At 39.8% G+C, this 27,947-nt stretch overlaps 1 protein-coding gene and 1 long non-coding RNA gene across 4 annotated transcripts in view; one reads left to right on the top strand and one right to left on the bottom strand.

The window, feature by feature from the left end:
* Positions 1 to 1,295: 1,295 nt before the first annotated feature.
* The window catches only part of AKAIN1 (A-kinase anchor inhibitor 1), a 54,270-nt gene continuing 27,618 nt past the window's right edge, over positions 1,296 to 27,947 (bottom strand). For 2 of the 3 annotated variants that reach the window (XM_003914184.5, XM_009192455.4), the window contains exon 2: positions 1,298 to 3,374. In XM_003914184.5, coding sequence (XP_003914233.1) covers positions 3,181 to 3,374 — 194 coding nt within the window. In that variant the 3' untranslated portion in view covers positions 1,298 to 3,180. Of the gene's footprint in view, positions 3,375 to 27,947 lie in introns of all 3 variants that reach the window. The other variant, XM_009192456.3, reaches the window with a different exon arrangement.
* Positions 16,840 to 22,944, top strand: LOC103879575. Its single transcript, XR_640263.4, has 4 exons — positions 16,840 to 17,010; positions 17,695 to 17,892; positions 21,577 to 21,691; positions 22,437 to 22,944. It is a non-coding gene; the product is annotated as an uncharacterized LOC103879575 (long non-coding RNA).

The following is a 27,947-nucleotide window of genomic DNA, read 5'->3' as shown; positions in this document are numbered from 1 at the left end:
TGGTCTCACCCTTGACATGTGGGGATAGTTGGGATTACAACTTAAGGTGAAATTTTGGGTGGAGACACAGCCAAACCATATTAAGATTTTCTCAGGTTACACCTTATTTTGAGGTTGTGGCAATGAAATAAATGAGGGAATGTGTACTGATATCTTTTGAAAACTTTCACACACTCAAGAAAGATATTATTACTGTAATTTCCACTTTCCTGTCTCTACATCTGTTTTGGTATTATAGGGGCTAAATTAGTTTCAGATTTTTCATATATATATTTTTTTACTGTATTTTACTACAGTGAGCTATTACAGTGGATAAATTAAAGGTTCCTCTCTTTTGTATTGTTTTATCATAGAAACCTCAAAACAGCCTTGAAAACAGCCAGTTACTCATCTCTGAATGGCATAAATTCAATGATTATTTTTAAATGATAGATTCATTTCTTTGTAACCTGAAATTCCACCATAAAGGAAACCTAAACAGCTAAAAAATAAATAAGAAGTGAAGGGAACCAGTTAGTCATTTTGCATCAATTTACAATACTGTTTGCACTAAACAGATGATTACAGCAGAGCAAAGTAACATGAAAGGATTTCTTTCTTTAGTTCCACCCTAGGGGCAGGCAACGGAAAAGACGAATAGCTGAACACACAGAGATGGGAAGCCTGTGTATGTAGTAAATCAGAAAGATAAAGGACACTAAGTAAATGTTCTACTCATTTCTGAAACTAAAAGCTGTGATCTGGTTTACAATAAGAATCAAGTGGAAATCCACCTTAATCCTATGTCAAATGAAGTTCTATAGGCCCCTTGTAAAATCTAGTAACTTTGTCTTCAGACTGAAAGATCTGTAAGAGTTTATAGGTCTTTAACTCATTTATTTTTATGACTGAGCTTTCTTAGAATTTTGCCAGTATGGCACCTACCTATTGAGCACAGGGGTTGCCAAACTTCCTTTTGTCCTTCCTACAACTTAGTCATATCTCTGTTCCTTGCTATTGATTTTCCATCTCCATGATTGTGGCAGACACTCTACCTTCCAGACCCACTTACCTTGAATTCTTGAGATCAAAAGCCCACTTCTTAGCATACAACCTTTTCTCTTCAAGCCTCAGGACCCACCACCCCATGGCTGTCCTCACGCAGTCACAGTGAAGGGCCCATTAAAGAAGCACTTCCCCTGGTCATGATATCTAGGGGTTTGAAAATAGCCTTGGAAGCCTCGTGGTGCCAAATAATGGTAAGATCCACGTACAAAATGAGCCAAACAGCAGAGTCTAGAAAACTTTGCCTAAAATATTTCAAAGCTGTATATATTTTATTTATAAATAACATTGAGATACAGAGGTCAGTAAGATGTTCCAAAAATTCCCAATTTTTTAGTACAGACACGTCAGAGAGGAAAAAGAGTAAGTTTATATGTTTCTGTCACTTGACAGCAAAAACAAAGGCTGCTCATATCCAAATATCTGAGTAGACATAGTACCGATCACTTACAAACTACAAGCATTAGATTTATTTATGTATTTTATTTGTGGCACTCCTGAATAATTTCCCTGAATACTTTCATTCTCATTATGTATGCTATGCAACTATATCACATCAGTTATATGAACTTTGGTCAACTTAAACTCACTCTTCACTTAGCATGAATTCTGCTAAAAGAAACACCTGTGAGTAAACAATCTTTAAATTGTAAGCCCTTCTGCTTCCTTCTCCATCCATGTTTCCTGTGAATTTATTCCACCTGTGCACTGTGGGGGACAGCATAACAAAACTGATAAGATATTTTTTCATTCATTGTCTATTATCCAAAGATTTATTCTAGAAACTGTAGCATATTGGAATTTTAGAAGTATATCTTAATATCAGTCACACTTTATACCATAATACTTTGCTTTAAAAAAAATCAAACGTAGATATTGATACTCTGAAACCAGAAGGTTTTTAACCAAGGTCAAATTATTCCTCTGTCCCCAGTAGCACCAATTCAATAACTTTTGTGAAGCCCAGGAAATGGGACTCTAGATACTCCAGAAACACGTGCATTATTCTCACAGAAGTGGAGCAGGGATCAATGCTGTTGCTGCACAGACACCTTTATTACACATGTACACACACATATCTCTGTCACTGCATTCAAAACACTGTCACTTTACTCTCCCTATCGTATTCTCATGTATTCCTGAACTGTATGATTTTCATAATCTCAAAAAAATAATTTTAATGTGTGGATGGGAAAAGTTAGTAAGGTCCTAATGCAAATGCATAGCCTGGTGGCAAAACAGCATTTGTAAGGACCCCAGAATCCCTTCCAAGGATGTTACACCCCATAGTCAGCCCCAAGTGTAAGTCTCTTAATGATAGGCAGCTGTTGAAGAAATCTACAATTCTAGCCATTCTCCACGAGGCTGCTAAGGAATTGAGTCATTGGCAACTCACATGTGTAGAATCACTTGTCTTATTTATTTAATCTTGAGATCAGACAAGAAATCCATAATATTCCCAAAATACTTCTACACAGAGCATAAACACCAATTATGCAATATTCAGAGAATTGAGACTAAAAGACTGAGTTCTTGAGAAGCTTAAACTCCTCCCTTTCTTAAAATAACATAAATATTAATAAATGCCTTGGTATGATCCCGAGGGACTCAGCCTTAGCATTTCCCTCTGCTTAATTTGATCTTTGACCTGAACCCACCTTATAAAAGCCTCAATTTCACATTTGAAGGTAACTAAAACTCCATTCCCTCACCTTTCTAGCATGTCTTTTTAATATATTATAAAGCACTCAGTACTGTACTCAGTATTTCAGCAAAAAGATTGCTTGTTAAATTCACAGAAGGAATGCATAAAAGGCAGAAGTAAATAAATGAGACATAGAATTCTTGTTTTCAAATAAAAGAACTTTAAAAATAAATTGGCCTGCAAAATGACTTTGCAATTACAGTGTCATATATGGCCCCACTGTGTCTCAGAGGCACTGCATAAATAGGAACAGAATGGCCTAATGCACTTTTTCACAACAGTGCTTCTCAGCCAGGGGCTTGTGCGAATTCATTCCACGGCTGGGTGCCGGTGACACTTCGGTTGGCTTTATTGGCAACATTTTGGTGATGCGTCCTATACTAAGAGGAAGGCTAGAAACCAAGCACATGTCAAGAGCAAAATCCACCATGTTACTTCTTTTCGTGCTTCTTGGTTAACTCCCCAACGCCCAGTTGGATGTGGCCCTGGTTGTCACTGATTCTCTCTTCCCTGCGCTGGCTCTCCTGGGAGACTTGCTGCACAGCTCGCAGGATTGCGTTCTGCACAATCTGTTTGCTGGCATTCTGCAGCTTCACCTCTTCAGGCTCATTTCCAGGTTTCTCACCTAGCCAAAAACATGAAAAGGAGGGAAGAAGGAGAGAAATTAATTTCAGGAATGTGAGAGGGAAGGGTAGGGGAGAAAGAGGACGGAAGAGTGAGTGGACCAGTTAACTATGAGAAGACCACCAGAGCACATACAATTGGGGGACTGGTCTCAGGACATGCTGTGGATACCAAAGTCCTTGATATAAAATGACCTAGTGTTTGCATATAATCTACACACATCCTCCCATACACTTTAAGTCATCTGTAGTTACTTATAATACCTAATATAATGTAAATGTAATGTAAATAGTTGTTATACTATATTTTAAAAATTGTATTATTTTTCAGTGCTGTACTGTTATTTCTTTTACTGGGTTTTTTTCCCAATATTTTTCTTCCACGGTTGTTTGAATCCTAGGATCCTCAGCTGCTAGAGAGACAGTTTTGGCCAATGAGGGCCTCTGGGAAAGTTTCTAGAAAAGAACAGACCCTTGCCCTTTTGCACCTTCCCCACTTCCTTCAGGAAATGCAGACAGAAGCCTTCAGGTGTTGCAATCATCTTCCAGTAAGCGTGAAGATGAAAGTCAGCATTCTGGGCATGGCTGGGGAGAAAGCAGCAGCCTAATTTTGAAGGCAGCACTGAGCATCTGTACCAGCCCTGGGCCATGTCCTTCTGGGCATTCACGTATGTGATGAAAATAATTCCTTTCTGTTTAACCGAGTATTATTCAGGTTTCATGTTACTTGCACCCAAACACATGCATAGCGTATATAACCTCACTGGGGCTGGAGAATAGATGATGACTGAATCCATATCAAGGTCAACTTTGCTCCTATAATAGGATCACAACCAGTGAAACTATCAGAAGCTGCCCGCTGCGATCTAGAGCAGGCATTGGCAAACTTTTTCATCAGAACCTGCCCCCTGCTCCCGCCCCCTGGGATCTAGAGCAGGGATTGGCAAACTTTTCCTTTAAAGAACCAGTTAAGAGATAGTCTAAGTTCATGGGTCATACAATTTCTGGAACAACCACTCAACTCTGCTGTTGTAGCATGAAATCAGCTATCGATGAGTGCATAGGGCTTTCATTCAATAAAACTTCATTTACAAAAAAACAGGCCACAGGCCAGAACTGGCCTGTGGACCAGTTTGTCAACCCCTAATCTGGAATGGTGGGAACTTCCTAATTAGAAGGCTAGGCAGTCTACCCAGCGCTGATTCTCTACTTTCTTTCTTAGGTAAAAACACAATTTTAATTTTATTTGAGTAGTTATGTAACTAGGTATAGCTAAATTCTTGGTGGAAGTGGAAGCTCATTTAATAAAAATCCTAGAAAAGGGATGTAGAAGAGTAAAGTCAGATAAAGGCCTTTTATCCTCTACCCATCCTATTGCCTGCAACTCTGGCCTGATAGTTATTACAAGGGGCAGAGCCATTAGAACCATTAGAATAGAAACTGTTTTCAGGGATTTCAGAAGAAAAAGAAGGAGCTTGGGATACAATGACCAAGAAGCCACCATACCAGTTCTCAGATCCCCACCTCCAGGCCTCTTTTTATGTTAGATTAAAATAATATACCTTGTTTAAGGCAACTGCTATTCTGTATTTGTTTCTATTGTGCAGCAGACGTAATACTAATTCATACATGGTAGACTGATCATAAATCTACCATTTGGTTGAAGTGCAATCTGGAAAACCCTAAATCCCACCTATTTATATTTATAGTGGTAAACAGAATGGACATAATTTCTTATTTAAAATCATCTTTTTGGATATTTCCTCTACACAAATATGCTCACTACCAAGAAGATGTATTTAAAATTGGAGGGATGACGTTCACTGGGGTTGATTAATTAACAACAGAATGTATACACCTATGAGGAAACATCACAAAAGATAATATTGAGTAATTCTGGAAGACCAGACAGTTCTTATTCATTTAGTCATATAATCGTCATTTATGGAGCATTTTTATCCATCCATTGAGGGATTTACAATCTAGTGAACAAAGCGAGATAAATCTATCAGAGCAAAGAACAGTATTTTTAAAAACAGGATAAAACCATCAATGTACACCAAACTGAGCAGACGAGTCTAGACACATGAATTGCAATAGACTGAAGCTGTGAAGTGGCCAAGAAGAATAGAAGTTTTTCTATATGAAGAGTCATGAGGGTATAGCTATCAAGAATACGTGTTTTGAATCACTTCAGAGATTTCAGGTCCTTTCTGCCACTTGCATTCATGCAATCTTGGCCAAGATACTTCACCTCTGTAAGCCTGTTTGCACATCTGTAAAATGGGCAAGTGGCATTAATTTAGGGTGGTTGTTGGAGAGTTAACCAACACAAAGCGTATTCAGCACTCAGTGTGGTCCCTAACGCATAGTAAGCATCTGTAAGTGTCCACCATTGTGTGTTAATCAGGGAACAGACTAAGCTGTTGTAACCGAGAAACTCAAAAAGAGGACACCTCACACAAGAGATATTCATTGCTCTCTCGTGTAACAGCTCAGAAGTACTCCAGTGTGTCAGTAGCTCTGCTGCATGGGTTATCTAAGGACTCTAACTTCCTTACATCTTACTGCTTTAACCTTTCTAACAATATTGCCCTCATTTACCTGAGTGAAGCTGGTTAACCAATATCCCATGTGGGACCAAAAGAAAGCAAAAACGAAAAAAAATGGAGGGCAAGCAATTTGCTTTTAAAGAATTGTCATAAAGGTTGCAAACATCACTCTACTGACATTCTATCCAGGGAAACTTAATTACACGGCCACACCTAGCTGTGTGGGAGGCTAGGAAATATATTCATAGGCCAGGCAGTCATATGTCTTTCTGAAATTCAAGGAGGGGCCAGGCGCAGTGACTCACAGCTGTAATCCCAGCACTTTGGGAGGCCGACGTGAGTGAATCATTTGAGCTCAGAAGTTTGAGACCAGCCTGGCCAACATGGCAAAACCCTGTCTCTACTAAAATACGAAAAAATTAGTCTGGCATGGTGGTGAGCACCTGTAGTCCCAGTTGCTTGAAGCTGGGAGGCAGAGGTTGCAGTGAGCTGAGATCATGCCACTGCACTCCAGCCTGGTGACAGAGTAAGACTCTGTCTCAAAAAAAAAAAAAAAAAAAAAAAAAAAAAAAAAAAAAAAAAAAAAAAAAAAAAAAAAAAAAAAAAAAAAGCAAAATAAAATAAAAGAAATACAAATAAAACTCAAGAAGGTTCTAATGCTAAAACAAAGAAGCCATTACGGATTTAAAAAAATTACTTCCAAGCAAAGCCAAGGCTACATTGAAAAGGGAGAATACAGTATATACTGGCAGCAGGACAAATGTGAAACCCAGGTTGCTCTGTCTACTACCACTATACAGTGCATAAGTGTGAGGACAAACAAAAACAATTTCAAAAGATTTAGGTTTGCTCCTAGAAAGAGTATCTTAGTCAAACTAGATGCGTGTTAACTCTCACTGCCCTCATTACCACTTCATTTCGGGTCATACATATCTACCTGCAGTGGAGGTTGTGGGACAAAGACAGCAGCGAAGGCTGGAACAGAGAAAGAGAAGGATTAAGGGGGGGAGAAAAGCCACCCAGAGCACTTAACAGACAACACATGCAAAATAAAAAGGTGCAGAAAGCACATATACTACTTGTGGGTTAGACTCTTTGGTATGCGAGGAATAATATTCTCTTCCATTACCTTAAGCTATGGTAGAGGGGAGGGGACCATGAAAATAGAGAGACAAATGTCATAGCCAAGCGTCCAGGAACTGTTCAGCTGAGCTTCACATTACAACTCAGAAATGGAAAAAATCCAGTATAGCTCCAGTTATTGCAGCACGTAGGTTATCCTCTGCCATGAGTGAGCCTCACCTTTCCATCTGCCGCAACCAGTCAAGCACCTCTCCGCTTCTTCTGGAGTCTCTCTGACTTTATGCATTCATTCACTCTTATTTCTGCACATTCACAATGTGCAGTGCTTCATGGCTGTACATGTCTCCTTCCCTCTGAGGGCATTCCAGCTAAGGTCCTGGCTCATGTTCTTGCAACTGACTGACCTTTGCCATATCTTCAGTTGAAATTCCTGTGAGAGAGAGCCCAACAGACTCTCCATATCACCATTATCCTTATAAAGCAGCACTTTTATACCAGGCAGTGTTTTTTTGTTTTGTTTTTTATTCTTTTCTGATGGGGTCTCACTATGTTGACCAGCCTGGTCTCAAACTTCTGGGCTCAAGCAATCCTTCAGCCTCAGACTCCCAGACCTGGGACTACAGGCACACTCCACCACACCAGGCTCCAGGCCACTTCTTAAGCCAGCCATAGGTTGAATAACAAGGTTTATTCTGGCCCAATCTGCTGTGCCCAAAAATTCGCATCAAGAGGTGAGAACACAGCTACTTAGAAGGAAGGAACCACTTAACCCCATTGTCTTGGCAAAGCATCCTGGAGAGCAGGTGTTCACAAGTTAGTCTTTGTGCAGCATCACACTCATACTTCCTGGCATTCCTATGGCATTCACTTGTAAGGGCAAGGTATTTGGGAAACTCCTGATGGAGACTCTTATAATAATACAAGTACCATGTGAGGAAGTACATTACAACCAACAGAAGGCAGGGCCAGCCACCCAAACCCTCCGAGTCTCGCCAATGACTTATATGCGCTGAATTCACTTCAATGTAATGAATCACTTAGCGTTGTAGGCAGACTGTTGTCTAGTTTTAAATGATGCAAACATCTTCTAGCCTAATTAGCATTTACAACAACATTTTTGTGTTTCACGAAACAATTGAGGAGTTGATTTAATTGGCTATAAACTCTTCAATGCCCAATACAAATAAACCAAAATCAAGAATGTGGTGTAACTGAATTTGTCTTCAGTGTCTTTCCACCTCTTATTGTTACTCGCCTTTCCCCAACCCCAGGCATCCACATGGTCCTGCTTATCTGTGATCACTGAGTGCTCCCCCATGGGGGGTCCAGCCTCCCACAGACCACTGCGAGCTCTACAGCTCCCCACCACGCCCCTCAGAACTTTCTGCCCCATATCCCATTCATGCCTCCCCAGTGGAAGGTGTCTAAGGAACTCAATTGCAATCTGGTTAATAATTGATCTTAATTTCTTATGTATAGTCATTAAAATTGTGCTTCTTGTGGATGACCCTCCTGATAAAAACTTACATCAATTTTCCCCCTGGAACCTAAGTGTCATTTACTTCTATTACATTAGCCCCGTTATATTCCAGTGAGGCGGGTTTTGGAAAAGGTCAGTGTTCCATTTTGAGACAGAATCTGGTTAGTGATTTTTTGCACAGATAGGGCACCAGAGGTTGTATCACAAATGGCATCTCTATCTCTCATCTCTCCCCACTGACTCACTAAATATGCAAATTACAGAAGTCCCTACCAGAGCAAGACAGGACTCCAACACCACTCCCTGCACACACTCGAATACACAGGGCTGCTGCTGGTAACCAGGGATCAGATATTTTATCTCCCCTTCTGATTGCTTGAGACTGCAAAGACAGTGTGGTCATTTATCAATGACAAGCATATGGAACACAGAGAACAAGAGCTAATTCTGGGCCCTTTAATAATAGAATGATAGCTTTTTTCTTCCATCTCTGGAACTACAGGAATTTTCCATGAAGGACCAGATGTTAAATCTCACTCATCTACACCAACTGCAAATAAAGCAAACCCAGGAGCCCTGCTTTGCTACCAAACAAGCTAAAGTTACATGAGTTCCCAGCAATGAAAAGCCACAGCCCCTGGGTTTCCAACTTGCTGCTAGCCCAACTGAGCATGCTATTCCCCTATGCACCGTAACCAAATCAGAAGCATTTTAGGTAGATTTGAGATGCAGAAAGCAAGACAGCTATCAGCAGCCATAGACATTTCTAAGTCATATTTGAGTGATACTGCCTATTACCACCACCACCCTTATCAAATCAGATACAGGGAATTAAGAATTACCCCTGACTCTACCTACAATGGCCAGTCACATTATTTCAGATTGTAGCCAGCTACTCTTATAAATAATATGGAGTTCTTTATTAAAATGTCCTAGACAACAAGATGACATGAATCAGAAAGATATTTATGGAGGACCTACATACATGGTACTATGGAGAATAACATAGGCCACTAGGCCAAAATGTTTCATTCATACACACTTTCATTCATACATACATTCATTCATAAAAGAATTACAAAGCCGTTACTACATGACAAACACTAGACTAGGTATTGGAGACTAAAATGTTGAGCAGAACAGTCATAGCCCTTGCCCTGTGTAAGCTTACAATCTAGAAGAGTCAGATGTTCACCAGCTAATCAAATGGGTTTATAATTGGGAGCTATGGCATGTGCTATGAAGGGAGCATGGGGAGCATACTGAAATCATCCCCACAAGGTTGACAGGAATTGAATGCCACACTCTGGACAGAAATATAGTTATAATTAAGCATCAGTCAGACTGCACTCTGGCCCACTTACTTGTTGCTGAAAGTCACTCAACACTAGATACTGCCAGTGCATCCCATTGTTCCTATAGACAGGATAGCTGACATTACAATCATGAGGTTTTTGTTTAAGGATCATTTAAGAAGTTTTTCAGAACCCAAATTCTAGTAAAACAGCGGATGCCAAACCCCACAGAAGAACAGGATCAGTATGAGAATGCAACATCTTCATCCTGCTGTCCCAGGACTTCACCCTGCACTCTTCGACCAATCAACTATCTCCACACACTTCAGCCCACTCCAAACCCTTAAAATCCATAGCCCCAGTCTCCTTGGGTAGATGGATTTGAGGTTTCCTCCCATCTCCTCATCAGCTACTGCACGATTAAACCTGTTTCTCTGTTGCAACGCAGTGTCTCCACGTATTGACTTGCTGTGTGCATCAGACAATGAACCTGTTATGATTGCAATACCACAAAGGGAACTAATCTAGTTTAGGGGTCAGGGAAAGATGTCCAGAGAGGGGACTTAAGGATTAATGAACATTAACTGGTAAAAGGAAGGTGCTGGGAGCAAGAAGGGAAGAACACTCCAGGCAAAAAGATCCACCCCTGAGTGGCAAGTCCCTGATGTGTGTAACAAGAGCAAGGCCGGAGAGGAACTGAAGGCAGCCTGAGTGGCTGGTGCCCACCAGGGAGGGAGGGAGACGATGACGTTGAAGAAAGGAGGCCAGCCTGGGCCTGGGGTCCTGGGGAGGTATCAGGGCCTTTTGTTGAGAGTAAAGCAGCCATGTATCCTCATATCTGTGCCACCCAGTGTAGCTTTAGAAGTCTGAGGAGAGTTACATAATTAAGGCAAAAATATGCAAGATTTAGAGAAGGCCTTGAAACACAGATGGACTTTGGAAAGGCCAAGGGAAAAGGAAGCAAATTCTTTCCCTGGCCTTAAAGGGCAGGGCAGACAAGTGGCTGGCTAACAGGGTCATGGAAAGCTTTTACGTGCAGAGCTGCTGAATTATTTTAGAACATAATTTAAATGATACAATATTACTGGATTGTAATTCCTTAGGGAAGCCATAAAAATGGTGCCAATAAAACTTGAAAAGGAAAAGACAATTTTACTCTAGGAATCAAGATGCTTATTGAGTTATTTTGGCCAAGAAAAAGCAAAGTTAATTTTGAAGGAAAGAAAAACAACAAAACAAGGAATAAGAAGGACCTAATTTACCAGCTATTAATACCAGTTACAAAGCTATGTCAATTAAAAATGTGTGATAATAGTACAGGGATACAAAAATTGACCAGTACATTAAAGAGTCCAGAAACAACCACACAGATATATGGAACACCTGATTTATGGAAAACATGACACTGTTGTATAGTAGGAAAAAGACAGTATTTTCAATCTTTAGGGCTGGGTCAAGTAGTTACTCATATAGAAAAATAATGAAAGTGCCTACTTCATACTATACACAAAAAAATTCCAAATGGATTTCATATCTAGATCTGAAAAGTAAAATAATTTGGAGCACAGAGGATTTTTAGGACAGTGAAACGACTCTGTGTGATAGACGCTATAACAACGGACACATCATTGCACATTTGTCCAAACCCATAGAATGTACAACACCAAGAGTAAACCCTAATACGAACTATGGAGTTTGGGTAATTATGATGTGTCAGTGTAGGTTTAACTGTAACACATGCACCACTCTGTGGGGGATGCAGAAAGGGGGAGGCTGTGCATGTGCGGGGGAAGGGGACATAAAAGAAATCTCTGTACCTTCTGCTTCGTTTTGCTATGAACTTAAAACTGCTTCACACCTGCAAGCCTAGCACTTTGGGAGGCTGGGACGGGAGGATCACTTGAGTCTGGGAGTTTGAGACCAGCCTAAGTAACATTGTGAGACCCCCATCTCTATGGAAAATAAAAAAAATAAATTTATAAAAAGTAAACAATCAAGCTTTTAGAAGAATATCTTTGTGACCTGGAAGTGGACAACGATTTTTTAAACGGGACACAAAAAGTAACAACCATAAAGAAAAACTTGGACAAATTGGGCTACATTAAAATAAGTGGTTTTGACCAGGGAAATACACACTTGGAAAAAGACTTTTCACTGGAGGTAGAGGCACAGAGAATGCTTATGAAAATACTGTCTTGGAAATCCTTTAAATATTTCCTTTTTCTGAGCACTTAGATAACAACCAAGACTGTGTTACGAGTTCAGAGAGACTTAAAAGGCTGTTCTGACCACCAAATAAATGTCTGCAAAATTCAGCAGAAACGTAGGTTTTCCTCCTTTCACCCCCAAGAGACTCAGAAATCAAACTCCTCCCAAGGGTGTCTCCTTTCTTGGAGTCACTAGGAATTCTAGAAAATCTATGAAATGAGAAATAAGAATGAAATCCTAAGCCCCCCACCCAACTGAACAGACCTCTTCTTGGCCAAAGGGACCCCAGAGTAACCTGGGAAACAGTTCTGAGCCCTGACGGGATGGGAGGTGGGACACGCCTTGTTCTCTCTCCTCCCTCGCCAACCCTAAGGGTGAAACAGAAACTAGCCTTCTCAAGAGACTCCACGCTGATGTCAATCAATCACCTGAGGCTGTCCCTCCCTTTTACTTTTCAACAAAACAACCAACCAGCATTCCTCCTGTCATCCAAGTTGGAGTTCAGTGGCGCTAGCTCTGCTCACTGCAGCCTCAACCTCCTGGGCTCAAGCGATTCTCCTGCCTCAGCCTCCCAACTAGCTGGGACTACAGGCGCCCACCGCCACGCCCAGCTAATTTTTTGTATTTTTTGTAGAGATGGTGTCTTATCACACCACAGGGCTGGTTTCTGTTTAACCCTTAGGGAAGAAAGCCTAACGGGGTTGGCGAAGGAGGAGGTATAACAAGGTCTCTCCCACCTCCTATCCCATCATTGCTCGGGCTAGTCTCGAACTCCTGGGCTCAAGCGATCCACCCACCTCAGCCTGCCAAAGTATTGAGATTATAGGAGTGAGCCACTGCACAGGCCACAGCCTTCCTTTGGGATAAGAGACCATCGACCATGGTGTGGCTCCCGTGAGTCTATGCAGGCTGTGCAGTGAGGGTTTTGCATCCTCTGCTTCATCTTTTGATGTCAGGGGGCTGAAAACTCCATCCTGGGCAGTATTTTGAACTCGGGACCCAGGGGGAGGTATGAACCTCAATTGCGCATGCGTAGGTTTCTCTTTTCATAACTATTCATGACTCCTCCTGTAGCTTATTGAATATGGATATCTGGTCTGCTCAGCCAGAATTCTTGTTCCCTGTGGCCCTCCCCAGAAGTGTCTGTGTTTGACCTGTGATCCGCGGCTGCACTGCCCAGCCGGTCAGAATGGCCGCCCTGCAGGCTGCAGCCCTCTATGAGAAACAAGCTCTCCTTTCCAAATGTATGAACCGCGTCATTCTTCAGCTGACAAACAGAAAGTTCAGGAAAAGCAATCCAGAACCACCAAACCACCAAGCTGGCCCGAACTCAGGACTTCCAGATGTAGGAGCCTGCTATTTATAGGGGCAGCAAAAGTAGACACTGTGATCTCATGTGCTAAAGGAAGCCACAGCACCAAGGTCCTAATAGAACAGAGGCAAATTTTGGAAGCCAGAGGCTCGCATACTTTCTTCCCCACTGTAGGACCTTCCATAGTCTCTGCCTTGTCCTAGTGGTGGCCTCCTGGGGGACCAGGACATTGGAGGTAAGAAGACAGGGAAAATCCTTGACTCATGAGACAAGGGCTGGTTTTATTTTATCAAACATACTTAGAGTAACTAGTACATCCACAGCACTTTCGGACAACAAAAACTCTTACTGGGCCATTTATAGATTCATCCTCCGGAGAGTTCTGAAGCAGCTGGAAATGGAGTCCAGAGGTTTCTTGTCCCCATTCAGATAAGAATTACTGGACCGTATTACCAGATCTCTTAAATATTTTAAAAAAGATTCTCAGTTCCCAGGCATGGTGAGGACATGCTCTCCTTTCCTGGGAAGGAAGGAGGGAGGGAAGCAATATGAGCACTATGAGTGATTTTAAAGGAATCTTCAAAAACAAAAGTCACCCCCACCCTATGCCACTGTCCTCCCTGAAATAAACAACGCAATCTTCACAATCACCATTTCTCTGCCAAAGAAGGAATCAAATTCCCAGATGTGACAAGTCATCAGAAAGTGCAAGTCTAGAAGTTAACTAAATAATCTCTCAAAAGTAATATTTAGTCCCTGGAGGAAGTGAGTATAGAGCAAGAATCTCAGGGGGCTAAGCAGAGGAAGAGTCTCCTCTGCCGTAAAGCAAAATCCTTTCTACTCTCCTTGAAAGAACAGCTCCCAACCTTTTGAAGATGATTGCTTTGTAATGTCAAAATATTTCCCATAGCCCTTCATGACACAATGACAAGAGGAGGCTATGAATTCAGTCATGCTTTTAGATGATTAATACTATTAATTACAACAGCCTCCATATTCAGTACATTTGAAAAATGGCAGGAGTTCTGTGAGACGGTGTATTCCGACTGCAGAAACTCTGAGAGGCAAATAAGGCATAGCTGTGCTTTAAAGTAGCTCCATGGCCTCGGTGTCTCTCTTGCTCTCACACCAGGCTGGAGGCGTTAGAAGAAGCAATAAAAAGCAGGCAGATGTTGTAAACTAATTCCTAATGGTGAATTTTCAAGGCTGTAATGGGGGTAGGGGACAGGGCATGGTGTGAAACTAGAAGCCTTCCTCCAGGTCTCCTCAATGTCTGGCCTCTCCTAAATAGTCACTCACAAACATTAATTAAATATCCAACACCACTAGGTTTCCATACGGCAGGCTGAGTTTTCGCCTTCAGGAACAACGTGATAACTAAGATTTTTTACAATTTTTAAGTATCATGAAATATTTTAAGATGTGAAATGATTAACCAAAATGAAGTATCAATTCTATTTTTTAAGTGGAAAACCGGAGGCTCAGGATATTCTTTGGAGTCACACACGGGATTAGATCTGTGTGCTGCACACCCTGGGCCAGAGTCCCTTCCATGACACCTTCCTGCTGCAGCTTCCGTCTGCAGGATAAGGAAGGAAAGCAAGGAGCCGGTGTCCAGACACAGAGCCCGAAGATTATTTCCTTCTCTGCACAAAATGGAAAATACATAAATGTATCCCCTCACTTCTGTGTGTGCTTCCATTTGCTCCACTGTCTCAAACAGCAGCTGGAGTAACTTTTAAAAAATGCAAATCCAATCTGTCATGCACCTGCACAGACTCTTCCTTGGCCTTCCATTGCATTTGGAAAGAAAGCTCAGCCTCTCGCCATGGGCCTCAGGGCCCTGCGTGACCAGTCCCTGTCTCTTGTGCAGCCTCATGCCCTCACCCCTCCTCTCACTTAGCGGACATGGACTTTCCTATGACTCTGTACTCAGTTCATCAAAGATAAAATCTAGTCATGCATGTATGCATGTCTCATTACCACTTATTTTATTTTCTTAAAAACGTTTTGACTTAGAAACTTTTTTAATTATTAAAATTTTTTCAAAGATGGTGCCCCACTCTGTCATGCAGGCTGGAGTGCAGTGGCATGATAACGGCTCACTGCAGCCTTGAACTGCCACCTCAGACTCCTGAGTAGCTGGGACTACAGGTGCATGCTACTACCACCAGCTAATTTTTTAAAGTTTTAATCTTTTTGCAAAGGTGGGGTCTCACTATGTTGCCCAGGCTGGTCTCAAACTCCTGGCCTCAAGTGATCCTCCTCCTTCCACTTCCCAAAGCACTGGGATTACAGGTGTGAGACACCACGCCCAGCTGTTACAACTTACTGTGGGACCCTCAACAAGTCAGCTTCTTCACCTCTAAAATGGGCACAATAACGGCACGCCCTCACAAGGTTGTTGCAGCCTGCATCCCCTGGAGCATCTGCTCTCAAGGGGATGACCCCCTTTGTTCTCACTCAGCATTGTCCCTGTGTGCCCAGTGCACAATCAGTAAGTATGGTTCAATGAGTGGCTGTGAAAGTCACGGTTTTCCAGTCTGTTCTTTCTTCCCCCACTTTCTCTGCTCCCATTAATGTTCTGCTCTTGGCCTGGTTTGCTATGTTTTGCTGATTCGCTGCAGTGAGAGTTAAGGCACAGGAGGAAGCAGCTGAGGAGACACTCCTTTGGTGCCAGCTCAGCCCCTCTGCATGAGAGACGCTGCAGAAAACACACTAGAGCGTGAATATTAGAAACGCTGCTCCAGTTTCCAGGCCACATATGGCTAGGCCAATGAGCAGTTTCGACATCTTATACCCAGCTCATCTCTGCCATCTCTTAGCTTCTTGTTTTCTCCCTCCTCTTCCCTTTGCATGCCTATAAACTTCTAAGGGGGTCAGTTCTCCACTCCCTGCATTTGGTTTCAAACACTACAGAACAAGGAATAAGCTCTTTTCAGTTGGGTCCAGTGATGTTCCCAGATGATTTTGTTCCTGTTGGTCAACCATTTGCCATGACAACATTCTCCTCAAGCTTATAAACTTCCTGAACCCTGCACACATTGGTATGTAATGAACCAAGTCCTGCCAACACTCTAAGGCTCCGTAGTCATGAGCCTGCGCTGAGAAAGCCCTTGTCTTAGAGGCACTGGGTTTGAATCCCATTTCAGGGTCTTTTTGAGTTCACCTGAACAAGCCTTGGTTTTCTGACACCTAAACTACAAAATACAGGTGAAAACTTCTGATTAATTTTTGAGGCAGATAAATGAGAATATGAGTCACCATTGCTTCACCTACAAATAGGATAAAGAAATACAAAAATCTTCCTCCAGCCATGAGTTTCCCTTATCCTAGTATATGTGGCTTTTCTTTTATTATACCTTTTTTTCTATAACCATGAGAATGAGAATCTTGGCTCTTTTTACTGTGTTGGGGTTAATTAGAAAGAGAGAACAGGTGGCTGGAAATAGAAAAGGAAGTGAAGAACAAGATCAGATGTTTTACGTCCTTTTTTTTTTTCCAGTGATATTTCAGAAGAAAAAAATAAGCTGAAGAAAAATAAACCCAGACTTCAGAAGTTTTTGTTAGAACTGTGTGACAGGAAATTAATGTCACGTGTTTCACCCTGTGTCTCAGGGAACCTTGGTTGCTACATTCAAAAACTCCAAGTCAAATGTATTGAGCTTTTGGTCTGAGAACCAGAAATGGAGACAAGAAGAAAGGGAGGTAAGAACAGTTAGAGGAAGGGAGGAAAAGTGAAACAGTACCTTTGAGGATGCAAATTAGCTACCTTCAAATACAATTAAATTACATTTTATCTAATTGAAATTGTAGATAGTGGCTTAAAAGTTTCTAGCAAGCAAACTATGGTAAATAGAAATTAATTATAGAAGACATAATAACTGACTAGTTTAAGATGCAAGAACTTACAATGACAACACTGTCATTGTGCTGTCATTTTTGCCTTATTTAGTGAAAACATCTGCGTTTTTTCAATTATTCATCTTATCTTTTCATGAAACATTAAGTTCTTCAGCCACAAACTCTTCTAACATAATTTGTTAGTTGGTTTGTCTGTTTAGCCACCACTCAATGTAAGAACTAGGCATCGGCCAGATCCTAGACGCCATCTGAGTGCTGCTCTCCAGTCGTGTCCCCTTACTCCTGCGAAAGATAAATCATCTCCAGAATTTTCTCACAATCATTTCTGTGTTTTTCTTTAATATTCTGTCACAAATTTATATTGGTGTCTGTATCTGTGGTTTGATCATTTTTACTTCTATATAGTGTCCCATTTAATGAATAGACCAAAATATTTCCATTCCACCAGTAATAGAATTTGGTTTGATTCTAGTTTTTTAGCTATTATTAATAATTCTAACATTCTTGTCCTTGCCTACACATGTGCAGGAACTTCCAGAATCTAGAAGTAGGAGTAGTCTTCTGTATTGTAGAGAATAATAAGCATGCTCAAATTTGCTAAGTATTGCCAACCTGTTACCCAAAGGAGGTCTGCAAATTTGCATTCTCATCAGCAAGAAACCCTGTCATCGTTCAAAATTCGAACCAATACCTAGTGTGCGTCATCATTTTAAAAGTTTTAACCTGGTAAGTATGCAACTGTATTTCATGGATTTTATTTGCATTTCCCAGATAACTAATGAGGTTGAACATCTATTCAGAGATTGATTTATGATGACGATTCCTCTTTTTATGAGGTACCCATTGAAGTTATTTGCCCACTTTTCTACTGAGTTGTTTTCCTTTTTCTTACTTTTTTATACATATTCCTTGTCAATTATATGTGCAGCAGATACTTCTATGGCCCTCTTTGTGGCTTAAAAAAACGAACCTCTGTGTTTCTCTTAATGAACAGAAGTTTATTTTAATGTAATCAAATCTATTTTTTTTAATTCGTTTCTGGTTAACAGTTTGTTGTGGTCTTGAACTCTCTATCCTGAGCTCTTGAAGTTGTTCTCTTCCATTGTCTTTTGAAAACTTTGCAATTTTGATTTTACATTTGGGACTTTAATCCAGTTGGAATTGATTTTTGTGCATGGTGTGAAGTAAGAACCTGATTTCCTGTATTTTCATATGGATAGTGAATTGCCACAGAATAATGTTTTGAGACGTTTGGCCTTTCCCTACTGACCTGCCATGGCTCCTTCATTATAAACCAAGTATCCATATATGTTGGGGGCTGTTTTTAAATTATTTACTCTTTTCCATTGAACTACTTGACTTGCACCCATTTCTCTGTCTTAAATACTACTACTTTATAAGCCTTAATATCTGGAACAACAAGTCTCTCCATCTCATTATTTTTATTGAATAATATCTTAGCTAATCTTGGCCCTTCGAATTCCTATGTAAATTTGGCAATCAAAATTTATTAGGTTCAAAAACTTTAAAAGTCTGTTGGGATTGTGGCTGGGACTCCATAGTTGCATGGAGTTTCACTGGCTTCAGTTGGGAAAATTAGATCTTTCCATATTTTGTATTTCTGCTCCATGTCCATAGTGTACCTCTCTATTTATTTAGGTCTCCTTTAATTTAAAAAAATCATGTTTACAAAGGTATTGTACATCTTTTGTTAAATTTATTCCAAGGTACTTCACATCATAGTAAATTATATTTTTCTTTAAATTGTATTTTCTAAGTGTTTATTGTTAATGTATAGAAATGAAATAAATCTTTTAGGTTAATTATTGATTTTAAATTCAGAAAACTCACCAACTTCTCTTAATTCATATATATATATATATACTTTTTTTTTTTTTTGAGACTGAGTCTGGTTCTGTCGCCCAGGCGGGAGTGCAGCCCGCCATCTCAGCTCACCGCAAGCTCCGCCTCCCGGGTTCAGCCATTCTCCTGCCTCAGTCTCCCGAGTAGCTGGGACCACAGGCACCCACCACCACGCCTAATTTTTCGTAGTTTTAGTAGAGTCGGGGTTTCACCGTGTTAGCCAGGATGGTCTCGATCTCCTGACCTCGTGATCTGCCCGCCTCAGCCTCCCAAAGTGCTAGGATTACAGACATGAGCCACCGAGTCCGGCCAACTTCTCTTAATTCTAGTAATCTGTTGAAACTTCCATATACAATGATGGCATCTCCCAATGATGACAACTTGCTGTCTTCCTTTTAATTTCTCTAAGCTCTATTTATGTATTTACTTACTTATTCACCTTTCTATGCTGGTTGGAGCCTCTAGTAAAAGACTGAAAAAACGTGGTAATTCCTATATTGTTCTTAATCTCAAAGGAAAAGATTTTGCTATCCCAATATTAAGTGTGATATTTTCTGGAGCTTTTGGTAGGTTCCATCAGTGTAGGAATTTCCCTTTTATTTCTTGCTGCCTAAGAATTATTTTTTAATTAGAAATGCCTATCAAATTTTGTCAAGCATTTCCTCACATCCACTGAGATAAATGTGTTATTTAATCTCACGGAATTTATTAATATTGCAAAGCACACCGGCAAATTTTCTAATGCTAACCAATCTTTAATTCTTTGGATCAATTCACTCAGGTGTGATGTATTACTCTTGTCATAGATTGCTGGATTTGTTTGCTAATAGCCACGTGAAAATGAAGGAAACAGTAATAAAAGATGGAGCTCTTCAAGGTTTTTGGGAAATCTGAGAGGGGAATGTACCACAGACCTAAAACAACTGATACTGTAATGGATACTGATAAAAGAAGGATTTATGTATAAAAGGGCTAACTTGAGTCTGTATACTGTTAAAGAGATTATAAGGACTTAGGTCAAAATCAGTGAAAATAATAAATGATACAGTTGCATGGCCACATTTTCTCACCTGGCCTATTTACTAGAATCTTCTTTTAGAAAGAAAACTCCAGAAATCAGGAAGCCAGAGTTGGGAAAGGTGGATCTCACTCTTCTGGTCCCCTAGGAAAGGATTCTGAGCAAGCTAGGCATCCTGCTGCTCTGACTGCTTTCTTGGCCCATGTCCTGGAGGGTTGGATCTGCCAGAGGCGGTAAATAATACATGGAGTCATTTCAACTTCTATTCACCGTCTACTACAGGCCAGGCAAAGTGTTAGGCATTAGGGATATTGAGAAAATCCACATTTCCTTGTCCTCAAAATGTTCACCAAAGGCACAGAATATCTGGGAACTATGAGCAAGTCTCAATTCCCCAGCCTAGTTTAACTCATCTTTCAATCACAATAGAAATGCCTAGGATGAATATAAGGATTAAAATATGTAGTACATATTCAAACTCTATGAAGAGTTCAATGGGATGTGTGTGTGTGTAGCTGCTGGGCTGATTTCAAATCGACCGTGAGTTACAAATGCTCATTTTGCATATTTCTCTTTATAAAAAATAAATAAATAAATAAGCAATGCCAGAAGTGTGAAGAGGAAAGGGCTCACCCAGCCCCGGGATAGGCATTGGAAAGCAGAGAACAAAGAGAAAAGTGATAAAGAGGGTGACCAGTTACAGGAAAGGTCAGGTCTAAGTGACAGCCTCAGGCAGGTCATGGAGCTTCTTGTTGGTTTGTGACTCTCAAAATCTAGTTTCCATAAGAATCACCTAGGACTGATAGTTACAATGAAGATTCTCAGCCTCCACCCACAGAGATTCCAATTCAGTAGGTTTGGGATTCGGCTCAGGAATGTGCATATTTAGCCATGACTGCAGGTAATTCTGGGGCAGGTTTCAGGCAGCCGCCCTGTTCTTCAATGCTAACTTCAGCCTATACCTTCAGACTGTGAGGAAATTTGGTAGCTAAGTGACTATTTTACGGTCTATTTAATTATGGGCACAACCCAGCAGATGATTCAAGTCCCAAAGTGCAAGTTCTGCCTTTTCCATGTACTTAACCAGCTAATTGCCAAATCTGCACTGCATTTGGAGAAACAAGAGTCAAGCACTAGTCTTCAAAAAGGTTTTAAACATTAGTTTGAAAATTCTGGGTATTACGTATCTATCCCCTCTCCAGGCCTCAAACCAGGATTATGAAGATTAGTATCGTTTCCAGGGTTTTCCTCTTTAATTATATTAAATGTAACAAAGCACCCAGGTTCGTATGCAATATAAGAAATACCTTTTTGTTAAAGGGAAATGGAACTGCTATTCTGATAATTTTTGGCTTGTTGAGAGAGAGAAATAAACCAAGTGGAAAATGTTCAAATTCTACTTTATCATGAAGCCAAAAAATTACCAGTCAGAAACACTGTCAAATTACAAACTCTTATCTATGGAAACATTTCCTCCCATATATGCTTTAAATTCTTTGTATGTTAAAGTCATGTTGTCCTCTTGGCAGCCTTCAAGCAATATATTTCAATACTTAATTGGAGTTAATAGGACTGAATTGAAATGACTTCCAAGAAGTTAGAAAATCAGAAGATACACTTCCAACCCTTATGAAGCATTAACAGGTGAATCAATGTAGAACATTTGCAAATGACAAAAAGGAAATGCTGGCAAATAATATTATCAATATGTGTGTTCAGAAGTCTGAACAATATGAGTCAATATCTTTTGAATCCATCTGGTATACTTATGTGAATCACATCATGTACTGGGCAGTTTATTTTAAAAATTGAATAATACAACTATTATGTCTTTGTAGAAAACTGGGGAAAGGGTGTAATTCTAACTATCAGATGAATAGAAATGACCATTACTCTTTTGAATATATATCATAGGTAGATATTACACCTGTATGTGGAAAAAATTCTCTAACCATGTGCAAAATATCTAGAGCAAGATGAAAAAAGTACGGTGAAAAAACCCACGTGATGTTTGAATTTAAAATGCATGTAGAAATGATTTTGTATAAAATTATGTTACCCCAGGGGAACAGATAAATTGATACAAAGACGGAAAAGGAGGAAAAATAAACAGATTAGTCCCTTCACTTATTACAAAGTTCTTTTGCCTTAACAGGCCAGAATTCAGCAAAGTAGAAGAGTAAGCAATTCATTTCTTATGACTTGTGGTAAGGTTAACACAACTTAGCACCACAGGTGGATTGAAGATATATCACAATTTTGTATTTATTTTACCAATAGAATGTTTCATTCACTGAAAACTAAATTTACCTCTAGAAAAGCAAGTAAAAAATGTGTTGTAATTTCTACTCTATTATCTCTAACCAATGAACTCATCTGTTTTTTATAGGGCTAAGAATGTCAAGGTCATTTCTACAATCTAGAATGAGCCAGAAATCTGAGTCCCTCCCAGGAAGACAGATAACATCTCTATCACACAAGCTGTCCTCAGTGTATCCCCCTATGGTCATGGGAGAAGGGGTGGTTGAAGTTGATTGAGTAGCTTAACAAAATTTTATCGTGACATTTGAAAATATTTACAGTACTTGCCTTACAGGTAATGCATACTACACTAGTGTCATCCTCTATGCAAAGGCAGCTCATAACATTTATATCACCCCCACTTAATGTAAAAATAAATTGGTGCAGACAATGCATTTCTGGTGATGATGGGTAAGGAAAATTGTCACATCACTGGTCTTTTAAAATCAATATTAAAGAGTTGGGAGTACAAGCCACTAATGTGTATTCAATTATGTCTAAAGGTAACTGAATGTATAAATAACATTTTCCTCTATGATTTGAATTTACTGCTACCTTCCTAGGCCATTAAATAAATAATTTTCCATTCTATTTTATTCCCTGCTGTGTACAATTGGTGTCTCTCTTATTGTTTATGCCAATCTGCCAGGCAAGTAGGTAGTAGAACATAAAAACTAATTGAGGAAATATGGGTTGGTACAAGGGCCCATTAAAAGAGACAGATGAACCCAGACAAACATTCTATTGGAATGTTTCAACCTGTATCTTCTACTTATCAAAGGGAGATATCACTCAAGACTTTAATTAGTAGCTAATAAAAGCAGATAAAATGGTCCCTCAGATACTGACTCTATCCCATGCTTAACTTGTAATTGGAGAGTGGCAAGGTCTGCCTGTCAAAACTCCAAAGAGGGTAGGAGGCAATGAGTAAGGTGTAAGAAAGAACAGCAACAGCAACATCTCCTCGCCACACTCATATCCTCCTCGTAATTATAATATGAACTCACACCCATAAACTCAGTAAGAAAATGACACTCTTGTACCACACTCAGTTTTCAGAGTACAGATGGGAGTTTTCAAAGCAAATGCTCAGGGTTCTAATATGATCACTTGTTCAACCTTCACGTCTGGTCCTAAAATCAGATAATAGAGAGCTTGACTCAAATGTCAAATATGGCCTAAAAGAATCCTTAACAGACAAGCTAAGAATAGGTACAAACTGGTGTCTCAAAATAAAAGGAAGGCATGATATCAGGATAGCAGGTGTGGGCCTCATGTATCACCACTCCTCTTTCTAAGGCAAGCACTATTAATCCATCCTGTTGCTTGTTAAAAGTGAACTTGGCTCAGGATCCTTCACACAGTTCTCTAAATGGCCTTTGCCCACTGATCATAGTGAAAAGCATTTTACAGTTCCTAGTATGGTGGAACCCACACTGGGCTGAGAATAAAGTTATAGACTTGCAGCCAGCCTCAACACTAACCTACTAAGTGACTTCAGCCATTCACTTGTCATGTCTGGGTTCAAGCTTTTCTGGGAAGCAAAAATTCCTCTAATATTCAAAGTTCTAAAATGTGCTATGCATGATTGTGAAAAGCTATTATTTTCATGGCTTTCCTCTTTTTTTTTTATTATACTTTAATTTCTAGGGTACGTGTGCACAACGTGCAGGTTTGTTACACATGTATACATGTGCCATGTTGGTGTGCTGCACCCATTAACTCATCATTTACCTTAGGTATATCTACCTGATGTCTGCCAAATTAATTACAAAGTATCCAGAAATAATATAAGTATCTATTAGTGTGAAAGTCCTCCAAATTACATATAGAATTACCTAAAATATCATATTATCATCTATGTATAAGTCTTCTTCTAATTCATTATTATATTACTAATTATTGGCAGGAATTAAGAGGTTCAAGTCTTAGAGCAATGCATTTTTTTTCTGTTTTGTCACAACAAAGTGTTTGGATTTTTATTTTCTGAATTAATAAATTTGACTCTTCAGGCACTAGTGAGTTACCAACTTTTCCCCTCTCATTTTGCCTTAGGAGGCATAGAAAATGTCTTTGCTGTGCTCTCTCTCCCTTTTTAGGCACATGGACCACCATCCAGTGCTCTTTCAAAGAACAAGGCCCCATTTTGTGTCCAAAAGCAGAAAATCCAATTCTCAGAGCCACCATACTTCTATATACTTCATGAAATAAGAACCATCTTTAAAGAACATCTCATGATAAATATGCAGAAGAAAACAAAGTTTGTTGATAAAAATCCATTTCAGATATGACAGTCTGCTCAACATGCAGGAAAAGAAGGTCAGAACCTGATTTAGTTCTTGTTATTCCACCATTACTCAATAAGGCATTTGAAACTGTTTCCTTAGAAGTTGGCAGAGCATGATTTAAGGTTGCAAGAATGTTAATCACAGTAAGCATCTTGAGTAACTCCAAATGAGAGTTCACAAAAACATGTGAGCATCTGTCTCCTTTTGAATCAGTTGTACACACTTTTTAAAACATGTTTCTGCTCCTAAAATCACATCTTCCGTAACATTTTTCACCATCTGCAAAATATTGCATATAGTTGACTTAGGTGACAGTGACTAGCAATCCGCTAGGCTAACACACATTATTAAAGAATGGTCTCCCTTCTCTTAGAATAGTAAATGATACATGAAGGACATTACTCGTGATTTTTCACTCCTCATACTACAACGTGTTAAAAACGACATGATTATTAAAGCAGTGTGATGATAGCACCAAAACAGACACAGATGGATAAATGGAACAGGTTTAAAAGCCTGATACTTGATATATGGTAAATATGGCAGTTCAAGTGAGCAGAGAAATGTAAAAGAGTCAGATAGATTTTTTTTTAAATTGTTAAATCTCTAACTGCAGATAGGGAGCAGGGAATGGTGAAATGTGAAATGACCCCAATACATACACATCCCAGCCGGCAGGCTTCCTTTCATATCCCTTCCCATCGTACGGCCACCCTTGAACCAATCACTGGCAATGGAAATGTAACCATCATTATAACCTAGACTGTGAGCATCTGCCTGAGTCACATGGGCAAAAGGTAGATATGAAACAAAATCAGGACTCTTCTACATGAATAAAGGAGGAGTGACTGTTGTTAAAGCAAGCATTAGTGTATGCCACAGCAATGCAGGTAACTTTGCAGAAATACTGGGTAACATCATCCCCTCAAGAGCTTAAAACAATTGAGTTTATAACAGAGGTGATGTTTAATAGGGCAGATTCTCATGAGCCATTACCAAACAATGGTAATAATAGCTATGTAACAGTGCTTTGAGTTTTATGATATTATCCTGGCCCTATCTTAAATATTTTATTTTTCACTAGTCTAGTCTAGTTGGTGCCAGTATAGACACCATGTTTACTTTTTCCTCTAGCCTTTTTTCATACTTTCACCCCACCTCCAGTGCTCTATGCCAATCTTTGCAGTAAAATTAGTGCTGCCCTTGCTGCTGCCGTAAGAGCTAATGTTTCTAAGCAACCTTTGTTGAACACTTCCTATGTTCCTGACACAGATTAACACTCTTTCATGAATTATCTCATCTATGTCTCTAAATTGCCTTATGAAATCATGCTGTTTCCCCTACATGCAGGTGGTAGAATGAGACACGTGCATGGGCTGGCTATGGAAGAAACCACCATTTCCTTTCCCTGCACCCAAACCCATCTGAACACTTTATTTATCACAAATCTTGATGTGAATGAATAGTCTCCAAGCAGCATTGGGTGAAGTAAAGAGAGGAGGTTAACTTGAAGGAAACCTAGTTATAGCACAGCAGAGGGAAGCGATAAAGAAAAACATAACTACTTCATTATTTTGCCATGGCTTGAATGTAACCTTTCTTAATAACAAGGACAGCCAAAGTCATTACCATTGCTTGAGCACCTACACTGTCTACTACCTGTAAAGAAGTTGGATGTTATTTCCACTGTTTTGTAGAAGGAGAAACCTGGAGCTCAGAAAAGCTAAACACCTTTCCAAAGGTCACATATCCAGTTAATTTGCATATTACAGTTCAGATCCAAAACTCATGCCCCTTCCTCCTCAGCACCACAATGTCTTTATATTTCCATACCTTATACTGTTTTAAAGTGTTGCTTTACCTTCAAACCTACTATAAATTTTTTGTAACTTTGTCTTAGTGTGAACCCTTCTTTATGGATCCTGCCACCAAATCTTGACTCACAAATGTTAACTTTGCAGATACACCAGGTAATATCATCCCTTCAAGAGCTTAAAACATTTAAGTTTATAACAGAGGTGATGTTTTACAGGGCAGACTCCCATAAACCATTACCCAACAGTGGTCATAATATAATAATAAACGGGGGCATTTGGATGACATGCATAATAAACAGGTGCTTGTCTCCTCATATAAGGCATTTCCTTAAAAAAAAAACTAACAAGCAAACAAACAAAAACAACAACAAAAAGGGATGGGGGAGCTACATAAGGGACCTAAAGGAGGTGTTTTAGTCAGGATTCACCAGGAAAGCAGAATCAATGCATAGAGAGATAAATATTTGTTTTATGGAAGTGGTTCAAGTGTTTGTGAAGGATGGCAAGTCTAAAACATGCAGGGCCAGCTGGCCATCTGGATACCCAGGGAAGAGTTAATGTTGCAGTCTTGAGTCTGAATTCCTCGGGGAAGCACGTTGGGAAATCAGGCAGAGAGTCTATGTTGCAGCCTTAAAAGAATCTTCTTTATTGGGAAACCTCGGTCTTTGCTCTTAAAGCCTACAACTGGCTGGATAAGACCACCCACATTATGGAGAGTCATATGCTTTACTCAAGATCTAATAATTTTAATGTGAATTATATCTTTAAAAATATCCTACTGCAACATCTAGACAGGTGTTTGGCCAATCAACTGGATACCAGAGCCTAGCCAAGTTGACACAAAATTCACAATCACAGGAAAGTTAGGTGAAATTCACAGCAAGGACAGCAAATACACCACGTGCACATGTATCCATCCTCTCTGCCTGAGACCATAACAGACATCATTCATCAGCTAAGACCCACTTCTCCAGTGAGTTCTACACAGCTCAGCTCCAAAAATCCAAGCACAATTGGAAGAGGAGTTGAAATCTACCAGTTGTCCATAGTCTGGACCACGTAGTCCAGTACCATTACCACGGATCATGTTTGACGAGGCCAGCAACTAATGTGGCAGCCTCAGTCTCCTCTGAAGTCTCTCTTAGTTTATCTGGATTTTAAAAAATACTACTGTTTTCTGGTTTACATGGATTTTAGAAAATCTAGATAAACTAAAAGCAAGAAAAGCATTTTGTCCCAATTAACATATTTCTGTGCAAAAAGATAGAACTTCATAATAATCTACATACATAATTGTCTAGGAACAAAATGATGCTTATCTCATTAAAACCTGTTTATATAAAACACCTAACATTATAGCTAATGCCTGGCATGTTGCAGTTACTCTTCACCTGCAGCCTTTCAGGCCTGTGATGGCCTAAAGTTTTAATAAATATAACCATTGGAAATTTTACCCTGGGTACAATAATACTTATCAGTAAGACTGGCATGCCT

Source organism: Papio anubis, chromosome 19 (assembly GCF_008728515.1).
Source record: "Papio anubis isolate 15944 chromosome 19, Panubis1.0, whole genome shotgun sequence".
In the NCBI taxonomy this organism is placed as follows: Eukaryota; Metazoa; Chordata; class Mammalia; order Primates; family Cercopithecidae; genus Papio; species Papio anubis.
This window is presented reverse-complemented; position numbering and strand designations above follow the sequence as displayed.